This window comes from Misgurnus anguillicaudatus, chromosome 23, assembly GCF_027580225.2.
Source record: "Misgurnus anguillicaudatus chromosome 23, ASM2758022v2, whole genome shotgun sequence".
NCBI lineage: Eukaryota > Metazoa > Chordata > Actinopteri > Cypriniformes > Cobitidae > Misgurnus > Misgurnus anguillicaudatus.
The window spans coordinates 23,709,359-23,737,279 of record NC_073359.2 but is presented as its reverse complement, the minus strand read 5'-3'; the positions used below and the strand labels follow the sequence as shown (position 1 = coordinate 23,737,279).

The window sequence follows — 27,921 nt, the reverse complement described above, 5'->3', positions numbered from 1 at the left end:
GAATGTTTGAAGCGATCATGAGCCCCATTCACTTCCATAGTATTATTTTTTCCTACTATGGAAGTCAATGGGGCTTTATACAAAGAAATTTATACAGGTTTGTAACAACATTAGGGTGAGTAAATGATGAGACAGTTTTAATTTTTTGGGTGAACTATCCCTTTAAGTTTTACTGTTAAATTTCTACACGCTTCCCCTATTGTGTTTGCTTCTTAAAGTTTTGAAATCAAATTTAAAGGGATAGTTCACCCAAAAATAAAAAAATCATGTCATTATTTATTCCCCCTCATGTTTTTACAAACCTGTATAAATGTCTTTGTTTTGATGACCACAAAGGAAGATATTTTGAGGAATGTTTAAGCGATCATGAGCCCCATTCACTTCCATAGTAATCTTTTTCCTACTATGGAAGTCAATGGGGCTTTATACAAAGAAATTTCTACAGGTTTGTAACAACATGAGGGTGAGTAAATGATGACATGATTTTCATTTTTGGTGAACTATCCCTTTAAGTTTCATTGTTATTTTTCTACACGCTTCCCATACTTGTGTTTGCTTCTTAAAGTCTTGAAATCGAATTTAAAGAAATAGTTTACCCAAAAAAATAAAAATGATGGCATCATTTACTCACCCTTGTGTTGTTACAAACCTGTATAAATTTCTTTGTTCTGATGACCACGAAGGAAGATATTTTGAGGAATGTTTGATGCGATCATGAGCCCCATTCACTTCCATATTATTATTTTTTACCTACTATGGAAGTCAATGGGGCTTTATACAAAGAAATGTATACAGGTTTGTAACAACATGAGAGTGAGTAAATTATGACATGATTTTCATTTTTGGTGAACTATCCCTTTAAGTTTCATTGTTGCATTTCTACACGCTTCCCATACTTGTGTTTGTTTCTTAAAGTCTTGAAATCGAATTTAAATGGATAGTTTACTCATAAAAATAAAAATTATGGCATCATTTACTCACCCTTGTGTTGTTACAAACCTGTATACATTTCTTTGTTCTGATGACCACAAACAAAGATATTTTGAGGAATGTTTGAAGCGATCATGAGCCCCATTCACTTCCATAGTATTATTTTTTCCTACTATGGAAGTCAATGGAGCTTTATACAAAGAAATTTATACAGGTTTGTAACAACATTAGGGTGAGTAAATGATGACACGATTTTTTCTTTTTGTGTGAACTATCCCTTTAAGTTTCATTGTTAATTTATTTACACGCTTCCCATACTTGTGTTTGTTTCTTAAAGATTTGAAATAAAATTTAAAGGGATAGATCACCCAAAAATAAAAATTGTGTCATCATTTACTCCCCCTCATGTTGTTAAAAACCTGTATACATTTCTTTGTTCTGATGTCCACAAAGGAAGATATTTTGAAGAATGTTTGAAGCGATCATGAGCACCATTCACTTCTATAGTATTATTTTTCTACTATGGAAGTCAATGGGGCTTTATACAAAGAAAACTATACAGGTTTGTAACAACATTAGGGTGAGTGAATGATGACACGGTTTTCATTTTTGGGTGAACTATCCCTTTAAGTTTCATTGTCAAATTCTACACGCTCCCCATACTTGTGTTTGCTTCTTAAAGTCTTGAAATCAAATTTAAAGGGATATTATTTACCCCAAAATGAAAATTATGCCATAATTTACTCTCCCTCATTGTTACAAACCTGTATACATTTCTTTGTTATAATGACCACAAAGAAAGATATTTTAAGGAATGTTGAAACCAAAGCGACCATGAGCCCCATTCACTTCCATAGTATTATTTTTTACCTACTATGGAATTCAATGGGGCTTTATACAAAGAAATTTATACAGGTTTGTAACAACATGAGGGTGAGTAAATGATGACACAGTTTTCATTTGTGGGAAAACTATCCCTTTAAGTTTTAATTGTTAATTTCGACACGCTTTCCATACTTGTGTTTGTTTCTTAGAGCTTTGAACTCAAATTAAAAGGGATAGTTTACCCCAAAATCATTTACTCACCCTCGTGTTGTTACAAACCTGCATTCATTTCTTTGTTCTGATGAACACAAGTGAAGATATTTAAAAAAATATCCCAGATCTGGGGCACCATTGGCTTCAATAGTATTATTTTTTTCTGCTCTGGAAGTCAATGGTGCCCCTGATCTGCTCTGCCACAAACATATTTCAAATATCTTCATTTGTGTTCAGCAAACAAAGAAATGTATACAGGTTTTTAACAACATGAGAGTGAATAAATTACAGCAGAATTTTAATTTTTGGGTGAACTGTCCCTTTAAAGGTGGGATGCATGATCTCTGAAAGCTAGTGTTGACATTTGAAATCACCTACACAAACACGCCCCTACTCCAATAGAATCTGGATTTTCTTGTAATAGATCCGCCCCACATATACGCAACCCAGGCAACGATGTTGGTTAGTAGACACGCCCCTTACTGCTGATTGACTACAACTGTGTTTTGGTACTCTGCCCGACTCCCTTTTCAAAAATCATGCACCCCGCCTTTAACCCTTTTTACAATCCTCATACACATTTCTAACCATACTGTGCACAGTTCATCAGTGCCTTTTATTCATTTCAGCTACCAATAAGATTGCAATGAGAAGTCCTGTCTGCTCTATTAAACACATAATACTACATTTTAAAAAGATTTAGGGCAAAAATGTGAAAATGTGGGCAGATTTGCTCCTTTACACACAAACAAACAAACAAAGCTAGCCACAAACCCAGAAGCTGATCTCACTTTATCTACAGGTCTCTTGGTGGTATCCCCGCAGCAGTGCACAATGTGAATTAATGGCCCGCGCTCGGGGACGCACGCACACAATGATCTACACACTCGCATGCTTCAGCTACACACTCCCTATTTCGGACAGACGCACGCAAACTGTTTATTCCACGAAGCCGCGGCCTTAAATTGCAGTTAGCAGCAAAGGCACTTGACAGATTTAAAACTAATTGACTTCAGGAGCATTCAGCAGTGCATGAATAAGGCCAATGCACCACCGAGAACGTTCAAGCTAGCCTGAGAGAAAGAGAGAGAGAGAGAGAGAGCATGCACTGCCGTGAATGTGTGTGTGTGCGTGAGCTTCCTACATCTGAGACATGTTTGAATGCTCTTTATCCCATTAGGGACGCCAAGTATTTTCCCTTTTATGTTTCTTTCTTTCGTTGACGTTTAGGTCACCAGATACGTTCATATCACACTTTGTGCTAAAACCGGGCGCACAGCGTGAAGCCATTAGGTATACAAAGAGTATGAGCGCCGGGCTAATTATAAATGTAATTACCCGACGCTAATTCACTGCCCGATTCACCCGCCGCTCCTTCGGAACGTGCGTGTGCCCCCGCCGCTAATGCTAATGCTAACCTGTCAACGCTCTGACTTTGAGAAAGCGCTAGCGTCTGGGGTTATCAAACTCTATTACTGAAAACTGTGTGGTCAGCACCCACTTATCATGTTTGATCAACGCGGTAAACCGAGTCGCCCCCAGCGGTGTCACATTCCGCCCTATCTCTCCAAATTAGCGTCTACAGAATAAACACAGCGGCGATAGGTCGGCGAGTCAAGCTTTGAATCGACAATGGACGCGGCTAGCGCGCAGACTGCAAATGCGGTCGACCTGAGGAGAGATGGGGAGAAAGAAACAATGAGGGTGATAAAAAAAGAGAAAACAAGCACAGGCAGTGCCGCTGTTATAAATATTTCAGGCGGGAGGCATGTGTACCCTTGAGGTAACCGATTGATTGTTACGCTGTACTTTGATACAAGGCAAAGTCTAAACCAACTGCAGTAAAAACACTGTGAATTAGCAGCATCTTAAAAAACACACGAAGCACTAGAGTATTTCTCGCCTGCTGGCTTTGGCTATAAAGCATGTTGTTAAGCATGTTGCGGTGTCAGACGCCAAGAGATTGATGCACAGCTTAAAGGTACCGGTCACATTCAGGGTCGTTGCTCGAATTCATCGGACCCGGGTCATTTTATAGGTGGCCTTGGACTTTTGTGACGTGAGGTCAATCTGTGACATTTACAGCCTGTCTTAGCTTGACGTCTTTCTTTCACTTAACTTGTACATTTGCAGTGTATAGTTACTAAATATGAACTTAACTGCGTACGAAAAAGATTTGAATGGAACCCAAAATCCAGTGTGCTCATGCTTTTAAGAATTATGGTAGATTAAATCTTGAAAATTTCATCAAGTCACAACTCGATTCATCTTACAAAAACGGTACTTACTGTATGCACAACCGTAGACCTCGATTCTGAGGCCTATCCATCCCCCGGGACTCCAGTCCAACGGCACGAACCGTAGGAACCGTGTTCTGATGGAGTGCGAGAGCTTATGGTGAACAATCCCATCTGAATTTGTGTTTCCGGGGAACGTCTACAGTGGTAAAATTAAAAGGACAAAAAAAAACGAAATAGTTTACAATCCTGAGCAAATAATGTTTAACATGATTTATGCATTTGGCAGATGCTTCCGCTTTAATCCAAAGCGACTTACAGTGCATTGCAAGGTATACATTTTAACACTACTTTACTGTATGCGTTTCTGTGGATCAAATTAATTCAATAAAATTTTATTTATATAGCGCTTTTCACAATTGTTTTATTGTTTTAAAGCAGCTTTACATTAATAGAAGCAGGAGAAAACACGGAAAAAACATAAGCGGTTAAGATTAACTGTACTAGCGAGCGTAGTAATAATGGGTTTGAAAAAAAAACCCTAGAAGAAAACCCTGCGGGAAAAGTCCTAGGAGGGAAAAAACCTTGGGGGAGAGCCAGACATAGCTGATTCTATAGAGGGTACATTACATAATAGGTACGATTTTTTACCATTTTATCGGGAATAAAACATAATATACACTCACCTAAAGGATTATTAGGAACACCATACTAATAATGTGTTTGACCCCCTATCGCCTTCAGAACTGCCTTAATTCTAAGTGGCATTGATTCAACAAGGTGCTGAATTTTTTAGAAATGTTGGCCCATATTGATAGGATAGCATCTTGCAGTTGATGGAGATTTGTGGGATGCACTTCCAGGGCACAAAGCTCCCGTTCCACCATATCCCAAAGATGCTCTATTGGGTTGAGATCTGGTGACTGTGGGGACCATTTTTATACAGTGAACTCATTTTCATCTTCATGAAACCAATTTGAAATTATTCCTATTTGTAGTGGAGATTATTGGTACCCGGTGGGGTCTTCTGCTGTTGTAGCCCATCGGCCTCAAAGTTGTGCGTGTTGTGGCTTCACAAATGCTTTGCTGCATACCTCGGTAGTAACGAGTGGTTATTTCAGTCAAAGTTGCTCTTCTATCAGCTTGAATCAGTCGGCCCAGTCTCCTCTGATCTTTAGCATCAACAAGGCATTTTTGCACACAGGACTGCTGCATACTGGATGTTTTTCCCTTTTTACAACATTCTTTGTAAACCCTAGAAATGGTTGTGTGTGAAAATCCCAGTAACTGAGCAGATTGTGAAATACTCAGACCGGCACGTCTGGCACCAACAACCATGCCACGCTCAAAATTGCTTAAATCACCTTTCTATCCCATTCTGACATTCAGTTTAGAGTTCAGAAGATTGTCTTGACCAGGACCACACCCCTAAATGCATTGAAGCAACTGCCATGTGATTGGTTGATTAATGAGAAATTGAACAGGTGTTCCTATTAATCCTTTAGGTGAGTGTGTATGTAAATATAAACGGATAAGTAGATTAGACGGGGCATCCTAGCTACAGAAACTATCTTGTTTGTGAACTTTATGCATGAACAAAGTACTTGCAGCTAGCCTTTCATTTATGCTACAGTTGTGACCATTAGCTGTGTACAGTTTTAGCTCTCCTTACCAGGGGGTCAAGGTTTGGTTAGTTAGCATGGGCAGTGAGCCTGCTGACACATCCCTTAACTATAACATTATCCAGGCAAAATGCATCTTTCTTCATTGATGGTGCACAAAATTAGCCGTGACATAAAAATGACAAACATTTCATTATACAGCACATATTGTGCCACAGCCTGATATTTTAGAGGGCTTAGAGCGTGAAATGAACTTGTATTTGTCACAGTTTAATGTCTTAGCTCAGGAGAGTCGCAAGTGTGGGTCTTGGGGCCATGCGCGTTCTTGTGGTACCATTAGACAATCTGCATTGTAAAGACTTCAATTTATCGCAGCTAACGGGTAATGCAAATATAAGCCAGTATTAGAGTTTACCTCACATACACTCCTCAAAAAGAGAAGTTTTTCAATTATCTGTACATTGAGCTGAACTGAGCTGAAGTCTACAATTTGAAAAAACCAACACGAAAAGGTTAGCAGGGAGCCGCAGGCTGCACCGGTTTCTTAAAGCTGGCCTCAAAGCGCCGCAGCTAATCCAAACATCCAGGTTTAGAATAGCTTGGGGTGATCCCCGCAGCCATGCCACCTACCAGAAAAACAGGCAGGACTGAGGGGCGCCTGGTGCTCTTAAAAAACGCTCCACGTCTTTTAATCTTTCACTCATTAAAATGCTTCGCACCTTCAAAGACCTCCATTAAACTATTTTCTCAAACTAATCAGCACCCTTTCTTCCCCGCCGGGTGGAAGATAAAAGAGGCGAACATTGAACAATCAGCATACAAAAAATAGAAATAAAAAAAGTTGGTTGGTTTAGCGCTCATGGTTTCTTAAGCAGACGACAGACGAGATCAGCGTTAAATAAGAAAGCAGAGGAATGATGGACCTTCCAAATAACTAGTATTGATTCAAGGAAAGCGGACGAGGCCGTTTGTTTGCCTGTGAGCATTCGGCAACGCAGCCGACGTCTCCGGTGAAACGATCGATTTCAAAGTCGTCATATAAGAAACGTAATTTAAGGATGACCATTGAGGTCAGGAGACCATGAAATAAGTTTTGCCATGGATATAAAACACACGTCAGTCAAGACCGGATGCGTATTTAATCTTAGTTTAAGCGATTAAATGAAATTGGAGTCGGTCATTAAAATATTTAAAACTATTTCATGGGTGGCTCACGTTGGAAGGGAAGCAGGTGCGAAATGTGTCCGAAACCATGGGGGAGGATAATTGAATTTTATCCTTTTAGTTAAAGACACAGAAGCTTAATGGCAGTGCAGGTCATAAAAGCCCCCCCATCCGCATTATCCGAAAAGCTTTCATTGTAGCTTATTTTCGGTGGAGTGCTAATGCATTATAAATATAGTAAGAGTTTGGATTATTTATAAGAGTACTCACCCCTACATTGTCCTCTTGTCTGAACTGCTTCCAAGCTCTTCCCGTGTCGCTGTAAAGCAGCATGTAGCTCGTCACCCAATCAGGGCTTCCGAAACGACCTTGGGTCGCCACAGCTGTGACCTCGACCCTTTCCCGCAGATCCACCTGTAGCCATCGTTGTCTGTCTGTCCGTTCTGGACCCCAGCCACCTCCTCCTACCATGCGCAAAAACACATTTAGGGCTTGTTCTTGCTGTGAGGCAACCCATTTGAAGATTAATCAAATAACTGCATTATTTTTATCAATCTGTTAGTTTTGCTTAAAGCCGACCCTTCGTTTGGATGTTATTTCAAAAATGTGTTCTACTTGAATCGAGTTGTGAATAAGAAGCGCCACCTTATTAACCAAAGCGAAACTTTTAATTAAAGACAGAAAAGGTATAAAGCAGCCAGAATCGTCCTCGAATGCCAAGTGTGCTTCTTTAAAGCCTGTCTGCGCACACTAATTAGCCAAGGAAATGTAACTTACATTGGCACCGTATCTGTTAACATCACAGTACGAATAAATGGGAATTCCAGTGCTGGTGCAAACACACAAGGCTGATTTCCGAGTCTCGATGGATGTCAAGCAGTACAGTGAATCACGCTCTTGACCTGTAAGTCAACTGAATTACTATCGAATCAGCCTTTGAATGCCGAGATACATTTTTTAATACTTAGTAACAAATCGTTGTACTACATTATTTATTTATGCCATTCGAGAATCTGGTTAATCTACACACAGGTTGGGCAGGGACAATTTGGCCTAACCTGGGATAGTCTTTGGTCTGTAAGAGCCCACCAAGCAATAGCCATCATTTTACCATCTAGGTTAACTATATGGGTGATTCTCACGAAACCATTGAAACACCACTGCACTAATGATTTTAGCTTTAAAATGTGTAATATAGTAACATTAAAAAGCATCAGAATTACCACAATACTGTGTTCTACCTTGCACAATGTGTGATTTCAACATAAGAATTTATAATTGTAAATTTTATCTCATTTTCTGCTGAAATTCTCATTACCGCAATGTGTCCGGCTGTGTTTGAACATGCGTTATGTTGTAATTTAATCAAATTAACACAAAAATATTAAGAAAACAAATAAATGGATGTTTTGCTAGACTACTTTAGATGACAGAAAAAATATTTACTGAATATTCATGTATAATAATAATGAAGAAAAATTAGGAAAATGATGTGTCCATGCCTGATGTTCTCATCCTCCGCAACACTTTTTGAGAACAGTTTAAGCACACATACAGAATTTTAATAAAGTTTGATTTTGAGTGACCAAGCACATGGACCAGTTACTTCCAGATGGCTACCAGGTAAGATCATTTTTTTACAGTTAATTTGAAATATTGTCTTGTCAGAATGCTTACACGACATTTTGATTATCATTACCGCAACAGATGCTTATTAAATGTTAATTTAATTAATAGAAGCATAATACTTTGATTTTAAATGCATGTGCAGAATCTCCAAATTATGTTCTTTCAGGTTTGTCATGTCATTTTGAAAATATGTCAGTGTTGATGTTTTCTGACTGTTGCGGTAATGAGATTTTTTAGGACTAATTTTTTAAATTATGTTACAAAAAGTGTTAAATGATAAGTAAAAGTTTTTAAATTAATGTTCCCATTTACTCCAGACTTTGTTTTTCAATGTCTGGTGGAAAAAAAGTAAATGTAAGCAATTTTTACATTTTCATGCTTGACATTTTTAAAACCAAGTTTTTGTGAGAATCACCCATATACCCGAAATAGTCTGGCTTTGAATAACCATCGTCTAGCCAAAGTGTCGTTTTTGCTGTATAGTATTTATTTAGGTGTCTTCCTATATATCTGATAATAAAACATTACCATAGTATAAAGTATATATAAGTACCACGGCACTACCATAGTACATTTCAGAATCTGTGTACTCTTTGTTTTTATTGTAAAAAGATGAGTCACAAAAACACTTTATAAAACAGTGAAAGTTAGATATATAGTCCCATATGTTGTTAATAATATTCAGAAAATAATTGGAGAGCTTAGATGCAAAACGCTCTAAGTGCGTCCAACATGTTTTCTTGTAAATTAGCTTTATTATCAGTCTCTTAATGGATTGTGACAAAAACTGGTATGGATTAAGTGGATTTGAAGCAAAAGTATTTGATTTATGTATAATATGTGTATTTTTGACAGAGGTGGCATTTAGCGCCTTTTGCATCTGAGCTCCTCAATTATTCGGTCAAGCAATACAAATTTGATGTATGCTAAGCTTACCACATTAAAAACAGCATTCGAAAAATTTGTATATATATTTTATATTGCATACACGTATTTTGCACATATTTTGACTTACTCATTTAGAAATTATTTGTTTTATAAGAAATAATTACCTGTTACCAAACAAACCTGCAGTGGGTTACACAATGGGAAGTTATTGCAAATCTGTCCATTAAAGAGCACCTATTATGCAAAATCCACTTTTACAAGATGTTTGGACATGATGTGTGTTGGCAGTGTGTGAACACAACCACCCTACGCTGAAAAAATGGACCTGCTCCTTGTTTTTTAATCCCTATTAAACCAAAGCAGTTTCATTAGACATGCCGTTTTGATTCTATTATCAATGTGAAGTCACATTGATAAAGCCCCTCCCATTTACAGTCCTGCATTTCCACAGTTTCTACCCTCAGCGAGTTACTCTGTCCATCTCAGACTGTATTAATCAGATCTATTTTAACTAAAAGAACTCACTGTCTGTTTGTAAGAGAGTAAGGAGTTGTAGCTCATTTGCATTTAAAGGTACAGACATTAAAATAGGGTCATGCTATGGACATGCTATAATAAAATGATATGTGGGGTATTTGGAGATGAAACTTTACAGACACATTTCGGGCACACCTGAGACTTTTATTACATCTTGTAAAAAGTCCATAATAGGTGCCCTTTAAGGTAGAAAATACCCCCTTAAATTAACATGCACACAGTTCCGCTATTTCCAGTGTGGCTGCTTACCGTCTTTTCTGTTAAGCTTGGCTAAATACGGCGACTGGCTGTCAGAGGAGGACGTTGAGCTCTGGAACGATGTGGGGGGAAGAGGCGAGACGAGCGGCCCGTTGCAGTGATCTAGAACAGGAAATGATGGTTAACCAATCAGATATTTGAAACATTATGAACAGTTCTGCTATAGGGTCAAGCTGGAAGACCAGCTAAAACCAGCTGACCGACCAGCTGTGCCATGCTGGAAGGACCAGCTTAAAGCAGCTACTTCCATCTAAATCCAACCAAGTTTCCAGCCTGGTCAAGCTAGTGGGTCAACTGGTCTTCCAGCCTAACCAGCTAACACAAGATAAAAAGTGTCTAAAATCCATTTATAACCAGCCTAGCAGGCTAGGATACAAGCTAAAACCATGCAGACAAACCAGCTTAGGCTGGTTTTAGCTAATCTTTTCAGTAGAAAATTTACAGACTGATCTCACGGAAAGCCGTGTTATAGGCACGCAAAATTTGATCCATGTATTCGTGTCCATGACATGAAATTCAGATTTTTTTCGTGCCTTGAGCACAAATGGCTTTTTCGTGACACTCTGAGAAATTTCTATGAATAGTTTTTCGTGTGTGTTGCATGACTTTCTTTTGCGTTTCATTTTATGTTTGTTTTCTTATTGTTTTTTCCTATTTTCTTACCATTGTCGCTTGCAGTTGTGGTTAGAATCACTTACATTTTTAGACAACCCAAACCCCAACTTCAGGCGAGAATAGTTTTAAAAGCAGAAGAAAAACATTTGGAAACGAATACATAATAGTACATCATAACCCAAACCCCGAATCTAACCCCAAGCGACAATGATTTAAAAATAGGGGGAAAAAGAAGAAAACAATAAAATAACACAAAAAAGAAAGTCGTGCCACGGACACAAAAAACTATATATAGAGATTCGTGCGAGTGTCACAAAAAAGCCATTCATGCTCAAGGCATGAAAAAAGCTGAATTTTGTGCCATGGACACGAAAAAGTGTATCAAATTTTGTGTGAATATTACGGAGCCCATAAGGGGACATGGAGCAAAAATTAAATAAAGTTTAGTTTTGCATGCTCACGTGAAACTTTCGCATAATAAAGTGAAACTTTCGCGTGGGCACATGAAACTTTCGTGCGTGCACATGAAACTACCGCGTTTCGTTTCGCATGCTCACGTGCAACTACTGTGTTTAGTTTCACGTGCTCACGTGAAACTTTCGCGTGCTCACGTGAAACTTTCGCGTGCTCACGTGAAACTTTCGCGTGCTCACGTGAAACTTTCGCGTGCTCACGTGAAACTTTCGCGTGCTCACGTGAAACTTTCGCGTGCTCACGTGAAACTTTCGTGTGCTCATGTGAAACTTTCACGTGTGCACATGAAACTATCGCGTACGCACGTGAAACTACTGCGTTTAGTTTTGTGTGCTCACGTTAAACTTTCGCGTGCTCACGTGAAACTTTTGCGTGCTCATGCGAAACTAAACTTAAAAAAATTCTGCACATGAAGGTTTCGCGTGAGCACATGAAACTAAACTTTCGATTTTTTTCCTCCAATGTCACCTTAGGGGCTCGGTAGAATATAACACAACTTTTTTACGTGAGATCATGTTGAAAATGTAATAAAGCACATGCAAAAGACTTAAACCGCAATTGACGGAAGCAATTTTGCAGAGTACAGACGTTTGTTGCGTAATAAGAAAGAAACAATATGAAATCAACATTGTTTACGCAACATTGTTTACATTACTATTGTTTAGATATTAATGTGACCAGTAAGATTTACATTGCTTAACGGAACTTAAGCAATGTACGCAACATTCTGGATGATGTCGGTAAAGGAATGTCAACCAGTAGCCCAAAATGTTTACGTGCTCCACAAAAGTTTCAAGAAATGAAACGCATTACAACAATAGCGCTTTTAACAAATTTGCATTGTGTCAAAGCAGCTTTACAGCAAATACATATAAGCACAGTAGAGACAAGGAAAACGAAGCTTATGAAATATTAAACAGTAACTCTGTACGCACAGTATAAGTAAGACCAAAACTTGCTGTGCAAACAATCCAGTCAATTCCCCAAAAGTTAAAATCTCATATATTATTATATTTATACACAGAAATATGCCCATAATATTGTAAATATGTATTTATGCTTCATGTTGACTTTAAATGTTAATCTTAGATAAAGTTAATGATTAATGGACCAGCATGGAAGCAGTCTGTAGTACTTGTAACGGTAAACTTAATTTAAAAATAGACTACGAGACTTAAATCCTCTGATTAACATATAGACAGAGAGAGAGAGAGAGAGAGAGAGAGAGAGAGAGCATGTGTCAATGGCTCTCCGAGTCTCGCTTGAGTGTTTGTGGAAGCTGAACTGATTTCTCAGCTAATTAACCTTTGAAAAGCTTTCTGAATGAGCCTGACATCTAATACTATCACTCACAGCATCCAAATGTATTCCTCAGAGACATGAAGATAAAAGAGAGAGAGACATAAGGATGAGAAACACATGAAACTGTAAGCGTCGGGTAAGGTCACAGGAAGGAGAGAGGCCAGGAGCAAAATCTGGCCCCTTCATCCCCATTACCACGGTTTTGAGGGAGGTCGGACATCTCTGAGCAAATAAGCCATAAATGAAACGTCCTCCTCGGGCTCTGCCGTATATTTAGTTTGGGAAAAATCCCTAATGAAAAGCCCTCCGAAGCAGACGAATCCTTTTAAAACCCCACCCCATGATGCATTTTTCAACAGTGTGTCTGTCGCTATCCAGCCATCTTCTCCTCTCCAAGCAAGTAAAGCCAGCAAATTGAGCGAGTGATGTTACTGAAACTCATAAATATGAATGATGGAGATGACTGACAGGGAATTTCTATCCGTGCCAAGCGATTCTTGGCGGTGATGGGCGTGCGGAGCGAAAAGCACAGAACTGGTGGTGCTGAATGTCCACTGGCTGAGACGTCTAGATTAGATTTTCCTTAAGCGGAAGGGAGGCGAGATAAAGTTAGGGACTGCTTAACACCTGATGCTTTAAGGGTAATGCCTGAGATAGAAATTGATACAGTGCTTCATTCAGTGCTTGACAGATAGAAATATGCATTTTAAAAGTGTAACAGCGAATTCATTTATATCAGTTTGGACTCGACTGCGTGAAATTGTGCATTGGAGGAGCATCACTTTCTCAGACCTTTGCAAAAAATCCTGTATTCGATTTTATGGAATAATTCAACAAAATCTCTCATAATTTATTGTTATAATTTCATGCCATCGCTGATGTATATGACTTTTGTTTTTCGGTTGAATACAAATGAATACTTTTTATATTAAAATGCGCCATCTTCCTATATGTGGGTAAACATTGTGAATCTCCAGAAAGAATAAAAACTAATGATGTTATTGATGTGCCTCCATATTTTATCCTTGTGCTTTGGTATTTAACCAATTTTATTGTTTTTCGCTGCAAAAACCTCTAATGGTGCATTCACACAGCCACGGTATTCGCACGTAGTTGGACGCTTGAACATTTCAGTTTACTCACTTCATTCACGCGAGTAAGCCCCGCGTGAAATTCTAGTCATTCGACACATCCACGTGGAAATTCGCATCATGGGAGGGGCTTGTGGGACTCAGCTGAGACTCCGCTCATTTCCTGTAATCACGTCACTACTACAGCAAGGTCATAATTGTTTATCGTGCCGCGAAAATCCGCTGAAGTTCAGATTCTCCAACTAGCGCGTTTCCCGCGACAATGCTCAATTTGCGCGAAACCCGCCATTCGCCGTGCCTCAGGATGCCTAATCTCGTCTTTGCATTGACTTAAAGGAATAGTCTACTCATTTTCAATAAAATATGTTATTACCTTAACTAAGAATTGTTGATACATCCCTCTATCATCTGTGTGCGTGCACGTAAGCGCTGGAGCGCGCTGCGACGCTTCGATAGCATTTAGCTTAGCCCCATTCATTCAATGGTACCAATCAGAGATAAAGTTAGAAGTGACCAAACACATCAACGTTTTTCCTATTTAAGACGAGTAGTTATACAAGCCAGTTTGGTGGTACAAAATAAAACGTAGCGCTTTTCTAAGCGGATTTAAAAGAGGAACTATATTTTATGGCGTAATAGCACTTTTGGGAGTACTTTGACTCGCCTGAAAAGTCCGCTCCCCTTCTTCCTCTCATAATGGGAGAGGGAGGGTGTTACTGCACCGAGTCGGAGTACTCCCAAAAGTGCTATTACACGAATGGCGCAAATTTAGCGTTGCCGCGGCAAACGCGCGAGTTGAAAAAATGTGTACTTTGGCGGAAAAACGGAGCTTGCTCTAGTAGTGAAGTGATTACAGGAAGCGAGCGGAGTCGCAAAAGCCTATGGAAGGCATGACGTGAATTTCCGCGTGATGTCTTGATGACTAGAATTTCACGCGCGAATGAAGCGGGTAAACTCAAAATGTTCAAGCGGCAAACTAGACACGGCAGACGCGAAATTTGATGCCTCAAACGCGGCTGGTGAACCCACGGTAAAAATTTATGAAAATATAATGTAGTGATATGTGCTCAGGAGATTGTGATTGGCTGTTATTTGTGCTGGGTGCAGCGTGCTGGAGAGAAAGATTGTTTATGTGCGCTTGTAAAATAAATCCAGAAATGTTTAAATCTGTATCATGACAGAGTATTACATCATTTCATAAAAAAAATCAACCTGATCTCACAAATTTCCGTGAAATAGTCACGCATTATTTTGCTCAGTTTTGCGTGACATTGTCACGTATTTCCACCATATTACGTGGCCCTGCCACGACTTTCTTTTCCGTGACAGTTTCACGTATTGGTAACTGTTTTTCCTATTTTTAAACAATTGTCGCTTCGGTTTGGGGTTAGATTTGCTGTTTGCGTTAGGAAGTCACTTAAAGTATTGGTTTATATTATTTTTTCGTATGCTTTTTAAACCATTGTCACCTGACGTTAGGGTTAGAGTTGGGTTTGGGTAAGGATGTCATTTTATGTAACAGAAAGTTGTTCTAATCCCAAACCGAAGCGACAATTGTAAAAAAAATAGGAAAAATAGTTGAGTAACCAATACGTGAAACTGTAACGGAAAAGAAAGTCGTGGCAGGGGCACGTAATATGGCGGAAATACGTGACAATGTCACGCAAAACTGAGCAAAATAATGCGTGACTATTTCACGGAAATTTGTGAGATCAGGTTGATTTTTTTATGAAATGATGTAATACTGCGTAATAATAATGCGTGACTAATAATAATAATGCGTGACTATGTCACGTATTATGTGAGAAAATGCTACAAAAATAATGAGACTTTTTTGATTTTTGCGATTAATTTGCGACAAAATTATTTATGCAGGATCCCAAAATAATGCGCTATTTTGTTGATTTAGCGCAATCGCGTTTTTGCAAAAAACAGGATATTTCTTAAACTAAAAAAAAAACAACATTTCTTGTTTATTTTTCTTAAAGGGATAGTTTACCCAAAAAGGAAAATTCGGTCATTATTCACCTTCATGTTGTTACAAACCTGTATCATTTTTTTGTTCTGCGGGATGAAGCAGAAAACTGAAGCACCATTGACTTCCATTGTAGGAAATATTACTACTGAAGTCAATGGTGCTCCAAAATGGTTTGGATAAAAACATTGCTCAAAATATTTTCATTTAAAAAAATTCATACAGGTTTTTAATAACATGAGAGTGAGTAAACAAGGACAGAATTTTAATTTTGAGGTGAACTACCCCTTTAAGTCTCATGCTTCGTGAAAAAGTCTCTCCAGAGTTGTTTTTCTAACATACAGATTTAAGACAACACATCCACCGGTCTTAAAATATTTACATAATTTACATACAGTGCAAATCGTTATGCCAAAAATAATTCATTGTAATCAAATACAATAAGCTGATTAGTGTTTACATGATTGGCTAATCATGGTATTATTAATCTCAGTTTAGCTCATTAATTAGTGAAAGCTGAGTGTTTTCACGTATGCTTGTAATTAATAAAACTGTTTAATGAATCAAGCGCAGCTCTGTTTACACACACACAACACACACACACACACATACGAATAGCAATTTATGAGAAACACAAAGCCCGGCGCTGTTTGCGGACGCACACACAACTGCTTGTTGAACTGTATAAAACATTGTTTTTCTTTATTTGACAAACACTCGGCACGTAATTGTTTCTACCGGGATCAGATGGATTGTGTATGAATGCGATGACAGGCCGGTGGGATGGGAAAGATTAAATTTTTATGTTTACCTTGGAAATTGTGCTAGTCAGCACAGCATTTTCTACTGACATATGCATGCTGTGAAATTGATGTTTATGGGTAGAAAAAAAAACTTAGCGGCGGAGGTATTAGCTTGTTTTGCTTGCTAGACAATCAGACGACGCAAACTGTTAGTGTTGTGAGAAAAACGGAAGAAAAACACAACATGTGTGCCAAGCTGCATTCTCGACTGTTAAGTAAATGGTCGGTATTGAAAACACATACAATGTTATTAGCCGACGCAGGAATCCACGAAATTGCAGACGGCAGTTCTGAGCCAAACCCCCTTCCTGGCGATATTTTACGCTTTATTGAATCTCAAAGTGGTCAGGTGCAAACGCAGTACGACAGTCTATTTTTCCCGAGCCCAGCTGCGCTTTTAAGAGTCTCCACCTTTAATGGAATTCCCTGGATGTTGCTGTGTACCCGAGCTGTGTGACTGAACATACGATTTAATGTAGTTCTCAAAAAGCTTTTCTCACATTGAAATGGGTCTGGTACCTCCAACAAACTTTTTCAACGGACGCACAAAGAGAAAGCAATAAGGGGGGAAAAGTCAAATAGGAAATGTTGAATGCCCGGACACCAACATGCTGTTGAACGTGTGAACACTAATTTAAATCCTGTCTGGGACTTTGCACGCTCCCGGAGTGTCCTAGATCTTTTGTACACGGTACACAGCTTTTCCTTTGAGGATTACTGCATTTATTTGGCTTTTTGGGGATATTGAACCAAGGTGTGTGCTTTGTAAGTCGCTTTGGATAAAAGTGTCTGACATAAATAAAATAATCTTAAATCGTGCATGATTGACAAGCAACATTCTCGACATTTTAGTTTAGTTTATAAAAATTGTTAACCCACTGTATACGCAACACTATCTTATGGCAATTCATATGTAGGGGCTGAGGTGGCTTTTGCCCCATGTCGTAGGGATTTGCGGTGGGTTTTCGTTATTGTTAATTTCGAATTAGCAACTCATAAAATACACAACAATTCTTGTGCGATCAGGCTGGGATACGACAGCACTCCACGTTCTGAAATGTCCCATTTACAATTTCACTCGAAACCTGGTGCCCTCTCTCGCAGCATTCTGGGTAATTAAAATGACTCGGGCCACGTTTTTTGCCCCCTCTTCAAGTCTGGCATTTAGCGCTGACCTGATTTTCGTAGTGGTTGCCCATGGCAGCGACGGCTGATGTAATAGAGGAAAATGAAAGTGAGGCTATTATTTAAAGCTGACAGCGACACAGACGCTACTCACTTCGTCTGTGAAACACGGCGCTCACCTCGGCAGGTGAAACACAGTGAGACGAGTCTCGAATGGATGTGATTTATTTCACAGAATGTCAAACTGGCTTTGTTTAGGTTTGAAGTCATGTGTTTTGTAGAAATAGTTGACCTAAAAATAAAGATCATGATTTACTCACTACAATGGCATTCAAACACTATGCTTCATTTTGAGACATTTTTTGGGAACGTTTTCAGTATTCCAAGACCGTAACCATAGCTTATTGGACTTGAACATTCATATATATATGTACACTCACCTAAAGGATTATTAGGAACACCCATTCAATTTCTCATTAATGCAAGTATCTAATCAACCAATGACATGGCAGTTGCTTCAATGCTTTTAGGGGTGTGGTCCTGGTCAAGACAATCTTCCGAACTCCAAACTGAATGTCAGAATGGGAAAGAGAGGTGATTTAAGCAATTTTGAGCGTGGCATGGTTGTTGGTGCCAGACGGGCCGGTCTGAGTATTTCACAATCTGCTCACAACCATTTCTAGGGTTTACAAAGAATGGTGTGAAAAGGGAAAAACATCCAGTATGCGGCAGTCCTGTGGGCGAAAATGTCTTGTTGATGCTTAAGGTCAGAGGAGAATGAGCCGACTGATTCAAGCTGATAGAAGAGCAACTTTGACTGAAATAACCTCTCGTTACAACCGAGGTATGCAACAAAGCATTTGTGAAGCCACACACACACAACCTTGATGCGGATGGGCTACAACAGCAAAGACCCCACCAGGTAACAGTCATCTCCACTACAAATAGGAAAAAGAGGCTACAATTTGCACAAGCTCACCAAAATTGGACAGTTGAAGAAACTTCTGTGGAAATTTCTGTTGAGATAGTCTGATTTAGATGGTAGAGTCAGAATTTGGCGTAAACAGAATGAGAACATGGATCCATCATGCCTTGTTACCACTGTGCAGGGTGGTGGTGGTGTAATGGTGTGGGGGTGTTTTCTTGGTACACTTTAGGCCCCTTAGTGACAATTGGGCATCGTTTAAATGCCACGGCCTACCTGAGCATTGTTTCTGACCATGTCCATCCCTTTATGACCACCATGTACCCATCCTCTGATGGCTACTTTCAGCAGGATAATGCAACACGTCACAAAGCTCGAATCATTTCAAATTGGTTTCTTGAACATGACAATGAGTTCACTGTACTAAAATGGCCCCCACAGTCACCAGATCTCAACCTAATAGAGCATCTTTGGGATGTGGTGAAACGGGAGCTTCGTGCCCTGGATGTGCATCCCACAAATCTCCATCAACTACAAGATGCTATCCTATCAATATGAGCCAACATTTCTAAAGAATGCTTTCAGCACTTTATTGAATCAATGCCACATAGAATTAAGGCAGTTCTGAAGGCGAAAGTGGGTCAAACACAGTATTAGTATGGTGTTTCCAATAATTCTTATATACTCAAAGGTTCCTAAATAAACTTTTCTTTCTGATCTTTTATATAGTCTGTCGAACATTTTGTGCAAAACAAAGGTTCTGTTGATGTTAAAGGTCTCTTATGGAGCCATACAGCCATCCTCATATTCATTCACTGTAAACGGTATGCTGTGTGGGAAAAATATTCTCACCGAATTCCTCCAGAGGTTCTCCTCCGGTCAAAACATGCACTGTTTAAAAGAGTCGAGCTGAGAAACGCAGTAAGATCTTGATTGATCGTGAGTCACCTGAGGGACGTTTAAATGCAGGTCATGACCAGCGCTCACCCATGTATTGACTCGCTAAAACCTCCTCCCATTCCACGCAGTAGCACAAGGTGGTTTTTAAGTCTTTAGCAACTTAAATTTCAGTCTGTTTTTCACACAAAGCCATCATATTGAAATACGGCACACATCATATACTGTAGCTTAAGTCATACAGGCTTACATTTCTACTTTTGACAATCTGGATTGCTTGAAACTACAGTAGCTTGGAGAGTCTCCTCAACATCTCCCGTCACAATTGCGCAGAAGAAAAATAAAACGACACGGTCTTCAAAAGACACGAGACTGGATTGACATTAGACTAAAAAAGACGAGTTATGTTGAAATATTGTTTCAAATTTAAAATTAAAGGTAATAATTCTTTCATCTATTATTGTTGTTTTATATATTATATACAAGTTTAACACAAAAATACTGCTTAGTTCAAATATACTAAATCACAATGTTTTTAATTGTTGCTTTTTAAACCTAGTAATCATAGACCAACAATGTGTTACTTAAATACAAAACAACCCACAACCCTGGCAAGCATCAAAGCCCCTGAGAAATGTTAACAGGTCATCTATTGTGTACTGCAAACAAAGATCACAGTAACAAACACAAATGTTGTTTCGCGACAAGTGTGGGACGACAACAGAAGTTTCTGGAATATTTGTGAACATCATTAACAGCTTGTTAGGGCTTTGTTGTGCTTCGGGTGATACTTACGAAATTGCGTAACATATGTTTGGCAAACTAAACGCCCACTAATGCAGACAACATCTCATTAGAGAAAAATGCATTAAAAAATGTGTTTCTCAAAGTATGGGGAGAAAACATCAGTGTATTAAAATACCTGGCTTCAGGTTTGTAAATAGCGCCGTTAAGAGAACTTATAATAAATCTGTCAATCATCTGTTCGCAAGTTACCTGGTTGCCTTACAATTTTGAGTTCATTCAACTTAAAAATATTATTTGACACAACCATTTTTACACTTTTTTGAGTCAACAAATATTTTTAAGTTGAATGAACTCAAAATTTGTGTCTTAAGCCCAGGACACACGGCACGATTTTAAGATCATGACCTTACTACACTGTGCAATAATCAAAACATAGCAATGATCAAAACATACACAGAGTTTGAACTGTTTGACCTGATGGGTTGCTCCCAGTTGGGTAAGAGCGCCATATGGTGGATAATAGCGCAAACATGGATTGCTGGAAAAACTCGTCATTGGCAGGGAAGCGTTTTCTTTTAATTGATGAGTTAACTCTTGACATACAAAATCTTGACATTTAGAACTTAGAGGAACGTTATTGTCATTGTGAAGGTAAAATAAAATTTCATATATCAGCCTCCATTAACGCATTATAAAGTAAAAAAAAAGTTATTTAAACATCTTTACAAAAAAAAGCAATTTAAAAATACCAAATATGAGTGCAGAATATAAATATTAAAACATATGCATACATAAACAGAATTATGTATAAAATTGCAAGGGTTGCACGAATTTAACAATATTACATATAAACCCTGTCATGTTTAACTCTTTCCCCGCCATTGACAAGTTATCTTGTCAATTAAGAGAAAACATTTGCATAAAAAAAATGTGTTCCTGATTAGTTGTTATGTAAATCTATAATACCGCAAATATCCACTAGATGGATAAAAAAACTGAAGCAAAAAAAACATTTACTAATTTTACACTCCGTGTGTGTTTTGATAATCATTCTGGATCTGATCTCTAACAAAATTCCTTCACAAAAATAGAATTATTTCAGCTTATTGCTAAAAAATTTTTTTTTAAGAAAAATACCCATATTTAAAAGTTTATAAGGAGACAAAAAATATAGATATGATGAAACATTTGTACATTTTTGTATGATTTTTCTTCCCCCCTCTGACATTGGGGTTAGGGGTGGGGTTTCGTTATTGTTTTCGATGATAATAGTACGTTTTTGTAAAATATGTAAGAATTCTCATGAGATCAGGCTGACAGTGCAATGTATACGTAAACATGTGATGCATAAAGCTGCGAAGGTGCCAAGGGTCCAAATGTGTGAATAAACATACAATATAAAAAGTGTGACATATAAATAAAAGTGTTACATAAGTAAACATGTGATGTATAAAACTGTAAGGGTGCCAAGGGGAAAAATGTAAATAAACAGTGAACAGAAATTAACAGTGTAATGCATGAAACTGCAATGGTGCTAAAGCGTCACCTGTGCAAAGGTGCAGTTAAGTGCAAAGTTGGCATGAGTGCATAGTTGGCACCAACGACAGTGTGCCCTTATGCCAACTCTGCACTTAACTTAAAAAGCTAACTGGCTGATAGGAACGATTTCCAGGACCAACAAAAATGAAAATCCACAAACATGTCCAACTTGGTAAAATTACCTTGGACCCGGGAGTGTATATTTATAAAAGCAGCCCCTCAACTTTTCACAAATGTTAATAAAGCTACTTATATTAAACAGCATTAGATAGCGAATGCAATGCATACAGCATCACAAAATGAACATTTATTACTTTTTAATATATTTACCACAATTTTACCAGCTTCTAACATTGCATGAAAACCTTGAGGGCATAACAACTTACTTATCTTCTGATTACCGCTTTACAATTTCCAATGTAATTTGCCGCTTATTGAAAACCGAGATATTGCATGGATCATACAGAGACGGACTAAGATTCATGTTAAGTATCATTTTCTGTCTGTTGTCCCATCATCCCACGCATCTTTCAAAATAGGTTTTCTGGCATTTACAAAGCGTCTTAAAATACCCAGCGGCGTTGTCGTGATAAACACTTCACTGCAGACAGAACAACAGACGGGGATGCGCGAGCGAAGGCCATTCACGAGCGGGTCTGGAGTTTGGAGGGGGAAAGTTGTTTGTCTTTAACTTTTAAGGTCAGCCGCAAACAACGGCTATGGATCCGCCTCTTGTTTGGGGGCGAAATTACAGCTGACACATGTGCTGACAAGATAGAGGCAATTATTGAGTTAGACAATGATCTACTGTACGCTGCAAGCACAGCTATTTTCTTTCCTAGACAGGGACACAGATAGAGAGATAGATAGAGAGCGAGTGAGCGAGAGATAAAGAAGACAGAGAGGAGTCAGAAAGCCAAAAGTGATGCCCTTACGCTCCGTGAACCAGCTAGGACATTACAACATATTTTGTATTTTACCTTGATACACCAGGACATGAGGGCATGTACATGAAAAAGAAGTTTTTTACCAAAAGTATCTAAACAATTCTGAAAAAACTTTGAATAAAAAAACATAACGATTGTTATGATTGTTAACAGAACGAAGTGTAAAGTGTATAATAATTCTGTATATATACATATGATGTAAACAAAAACTTTTATTTTGAAAACGTTGCGATTTATCGTTATGCAGTCCTTCAGTAGTTGGTGGCTTAAATGTCAGTGTGAGGTCCCTGTTTATGTTTATAAAAAAATTAGCAATTTCATGGCAATTTGTACGTATACTTTTCAAGGTGGCTAATTCGTATTGATTTATACAACCACATTCGTACTGTAGGTTTTTGTACGATTTGCTTTTGCATGTGATGTTGGGTTTAAGGGTTGTTGTTTTTTTCGAATGTACGATTAACTTATAAATTTAGACTAATTAATTAATTAAATATTAATGTTAATTGAATAGCTGTGTCTTCTCCATTTGTTGGGTTAGGGGTGGGGTTTCATTATTGTTTTTTATGATAATCGTACGTTTTTGTACGATTTACTTCGTATTTTAGAATTTAGACGAATTAGCCAACGCGTAAAGTACAAATTCTTGTGAAATCAGACTAAATTGTTACATCCATAACAAAGAAATGTCGCATCCATAACATTGTTTGTACCTCATAAATGCATACACTAAAGTAAAAATAATTTTTATGATAACTGTATGTTTTTGTAGGATTCACTTAGTAGGTATAAATTTAGGCGAATTAGCCAACTCGTAAAATAAGTACGAATTCTTGTGAGATCAGGCTGAATTTTTACATCTATAACGTAGAAATATCGCATCCATTACGTTGATTCTTTCTTATAAGTGCGTGCCAAAAATCGAAAATAATGTTCTTTGAAGAGTCGTCCCGTCTCCATTTGTTGGGTTTGGGGCGGGGCTTATTCTTGTTTTTCATGATAATCGTATGTTTTTGTACGATTCACTTTGTATGAATTTATACAAAGTAGCCAACTTGTAAAATAAGTACGAATTCTTGTGAGATCAGGCTGAATTGGTACATCCATATTTGATAAATGTCGCATCCATAACGTTTTTCTTCCTCAATGCGATAACTAAAATGAAAATTAACTAAATATTAAATGTTCTTCAACCTCGAAAAGCCGTCACTTCTGCCTTATGTTGGGTTAGGGGAGGGGCTTATTTTTATTTTTTATGATAATCATATGTTTTTGTATGATTCACTTCGTATGAATTAAGACGAATTAACAAACTTGTAAAATAAGTACAAATTCTTGTGAGATCAGGCTGAATCTTTACATCCATAACGTAGAAATGTTGCATCCATAACGTTGTTTCTTCCTTGTAAATGCTCATGCTAAAATAAAAATAAACTATATATAAATTTTTCTTTGAAAAGCCATCACTTCTCCATTTGTTGGGTTAGGGGTGGGGTTTCATTATATTTTTTATGATAAACACACGTTTTTGTACGATTAATTTAGTATAAATTTTGACGAATTAGCCAACTCGTAAAATAAGTATGAATTCTCATGAGGTCAGACTGAATTGTTACATCCATAACGGAGAAATATCGCATCCATAACATTGTTTATACCTCATAAATTGCCGTTTTAACGTTTTTTGAAGACCCATCCCTTCTCTATTTGTTGGGTTAGGGGTGGAGTTTTATTATTGTTTTTTATGATAATCGTACGTTTTTGTACGATTTACTTCGTATGAATTTATACGAATTAGCCAACTCGTAAAATAAGTACAAATTCTCATGAGATAAGGTTGAATTGTTACATCAATAACAGAGAAATGCCGCTTCCATAATGTTGATACTTTCTCATAAGTGCACACAGTAAAAATGAAAATAAACAAAATACTAAATGTTATTTGAAAAGTCGTCCCTCCTCTATTTGTTGGGTTAGGGGTGGGGTTTCATTCTTGTTTTTCATGATAATCGTACGTTTTTGTACGATTCACTTCATATTTAGATGAATTACCCAACTTGTAAAATAAGTACGAATTCTCATGAGATCAAGTTGAATTGTTACATCCATAACGTAGAAATGTCGCATCCGTAACGTTGATTCTTTCTCATAAGGGCGCACACTAAAATGAAAATAAACTAAATATTAATGTTTTTTGAAGAGCTGTCCCATCTCCATTTGTTGGGTTGGGGGGGTTTCATTATTGTTTTTTTTTACATTAATCGTAAGTTTTTGTACAATTCACTTCATATAAATTTAAACGAATTAGCTAACTCGTAAAATAAGTACGAATTCTCGTGAGATCAAGCTGAATTGTTAGTATAACGTAGACATGTCACATTCATACAGTTGTTGCTACCTCATAAATGTGCAAACTAAAATGAAAATAAACTAAATATTAATGTTCTTTGAATAGCCATCACTTCTCTATTTGTTGGTTTAGGGTTTCAATATTGTTTTTATGATAATAGTACGTTTTTGCACAATTCACTTTGTATGGATTTTAACGAGCCCCTAAGTTTAGTTTCATGTGCTCACGTGAAACTTTTGCGTGCTCATGTGAAACTTTCATGTGCTCATGCGAAACCTTTGTGCAGATTTTTTTTAAAAGTTTAGTTTTGCGTGCACACGTAAACTATCGCGTGCACACATGAATCTTTCGCGTGCGCACATGAATCTTTCGCTTTCACGCGATAGTTTCACGTGCGCACGCGAAACTAAACTTTATTTAATTTTTTCTCGATGTCTCCTTAGTGGCTGCGTAGAATTTAGACGAATCAGCCAACTCGTAAAATAAGTATGAATTTTCATGAGATCAAGCTGAATTGTTACAAACATAATGGAGAAATGTCACATCCATAACGTTGTTTCTTTCTCATAAATGCAATTTTTTTTAAATAAACGAAATGTTATTTGTTCTTTGAAGAGCCATCCCTTATCCATTTGTTGGGTATGATTGTTCCTTGTTTGTGCATTTTAATTCACAGAATTCCTAAAAAATATGTTGTCTCCCCAAAAACTTGTTGTTTTTGTCACATCTATAACCTATGTATATTTTTGATTATAAAATTGAAAAATATAAACAGATGGTTCAATATATTGATAATAAGCAAGGGTAAAACAATGCTTGCATCACGAGACACATTCACATGCCTTCACCCTTGAAAACGCTACACAAAACTACACAAGGTCAAAGAAAATACGACCACCACATCGCATTAAACCCGCAATGAATTTCGATAATGTGTTATTCAATTCCAATGTAACATCTGGTTCCTGAAGCAAAACCGTTAGAGATTGAGGACCACTGCTCTGCGACCTCTTTCTTTTACTGATTTAAGAGCAGAAGATTCCCAACTGAGTTCTCCAAGTCTGGACCTTACAGATCAGGTAATTAAATGGAGTAATTGACTTGCACGGCCGAACGCTGTCAGGCACTTTCGATCAAAGCAGAAAAGAAAAACTAGGCCACCGACAACAGACTCCCTCTCAAAGAGACTCGGGCTCTCATTAAACGTAATAGACTGCCATGCATCTATTTCACGAGCGCATACGTCTTCAAATCATATTCGTGACACTGTAAATAAAGTATACGGAGGCGTGTTTATTTTCGGCGCCTGTTTCTAGGCCTTGTTCCAGTTGCGAATTTCATTACGAGGCAGACATCTATCTATTTGCAATCTGCTGTATGAAGCGTTTGTTAATTATAATTTGTGCAACCTAATGGTTTATGAGAACGGCGCGGTTAGTGCGGATATTAATGTTGGCAAACTGCTCGCGCTTAACCGCAGATGGTTTCACGCCCGCGACATCTCGCAGCCTTCTGTTACGTCTCTAATCTATAATTATTATCTAACGTTAACATTTATTTTGCGAGAAAGACGCTACTAATTACGCATTATGCTACTTCCTGCTCCAGAGTTTCTATAGAATGAGCCAATCAAAATTGAACTTCAGTAAAGAGCCATCTGATTGGCTCAGTTTGTTAATTTATGTTTAAAAATGCATTGCATGGATAAGTAATGATTAAAATGGGCTTTTTTTGCAAACAAATAATGGAGAGAAGTTTTGCTATTACCAAATTATCTTAACCGTGCATTTTAGTGGATGCATAAAGTCAGTTTGTCTCAAGTTTAAACAGATGCCCAAAGTAACCGTAAGTGTACTTCATCAAATAAACGACATAAATGATCCACCGACCAAATAACTATCGCGTTATCATTTAAAACCCAACAAGCTTGCAAAACGACCTTTATCATCATAACATTAACATCTGACTCAAGACATCGCATTTTAATCTGCCAAGCTCTATTTGGAGGCTGTGTTTAGACACATATGCAAATTAATCCTCTGTCAGGGACTTGCATATTTTTGTTTGACAACCCTTGGTCTGTGTATCACAGTCTGAGGCTACAAATCATGCTATGAGAGTAACAGGTAACACGAGATTGCTAATAAATGCACAAAATAAATTAAAGAACATCAGTATATAAGCTTGATATATTTAATATTGTCTGCAGTAAGGTCATGAAATTAATGTGAAATCAAACTTTGATGCTCCTTACTTTGATTTCATAGAGAGGATAACAAAAGTTGCCATTGCTGGTTTGTTTGTTTCCATAAACTAAAGTTTTCTTTAAACACAAAACTCTGCACTTCAGTTTAAATTTGTCTAATTGACATGTAATGTCCTCCTAAAAAATAAAATCCTCCTATAAAGTGCTCCTGATGACAAGCCTAGGGCCCTTGAACAGGTTAGGACTCCAGTTTTATATCAAAGGCAACATAGACAAACGACGCCTCCTAGCGGACGTGTATCTGTACTGCAAATTACTACGATATGCATTGCTTACATTGTATTGATCAATAAATCATTTATTTATTTATTTTGCATTCCCATAAATTATTTTGCTCGTCAAGCACTTGTTTTGGAGTGCATGAGATATAAAACATGCAACATTGACTTGTTGTCTAGACAGTTACATGTCACCCAGTCTGATCTCTTCTATAGCACCTTGGACGTATGTGTTTATTTAACCCAATGCATTACTCACAGTGATGCATAAACAGCTCAACACATAAAACCTACACAAATGCATTAAAAATACTGATATTTTGGGATATATATATAATAATAAT

The 27,921-nt window shown here is 37.7% G+C and overlaps 1 protein-coding gene across 6 annotated transcripts in view; it reads right to left on the bottom strand.

The window, feature by feature from the left end:
• cntnap5b (contactin associated protein family member 5b) overlaps nucleotides 1-27,921 on the bottom strand; it is a 269,502-nt gene that overhangs the window by 40,511 nt on the left and 201,070 nt on the right. For all 6 annotated transcript variants that reach the window (XM_073861992.1, XM_073861991.1, XM_073861995.1 and 3 more), the window contains 3 exons: nucleotides 10,295-10,405; nucleotides 7,262-7,455; nucleotides 4,257-4,404 (listed from right to left, as the gene is read on the bottom strand). In XM_073861992.1, the coding sequence (XP_073718093.1) occupies nucleotides 4,257-4,404; nucleotides 7,262-7,455; nucleotides 10,295-10,405 (453 nt within the window). The remainder of the gene's footprint in view (nucleotides 1-4,256; nucleotides 4,405-7,261; nucleotides 7,456-10,294; nucleotides 10,406-27,921) is intronic.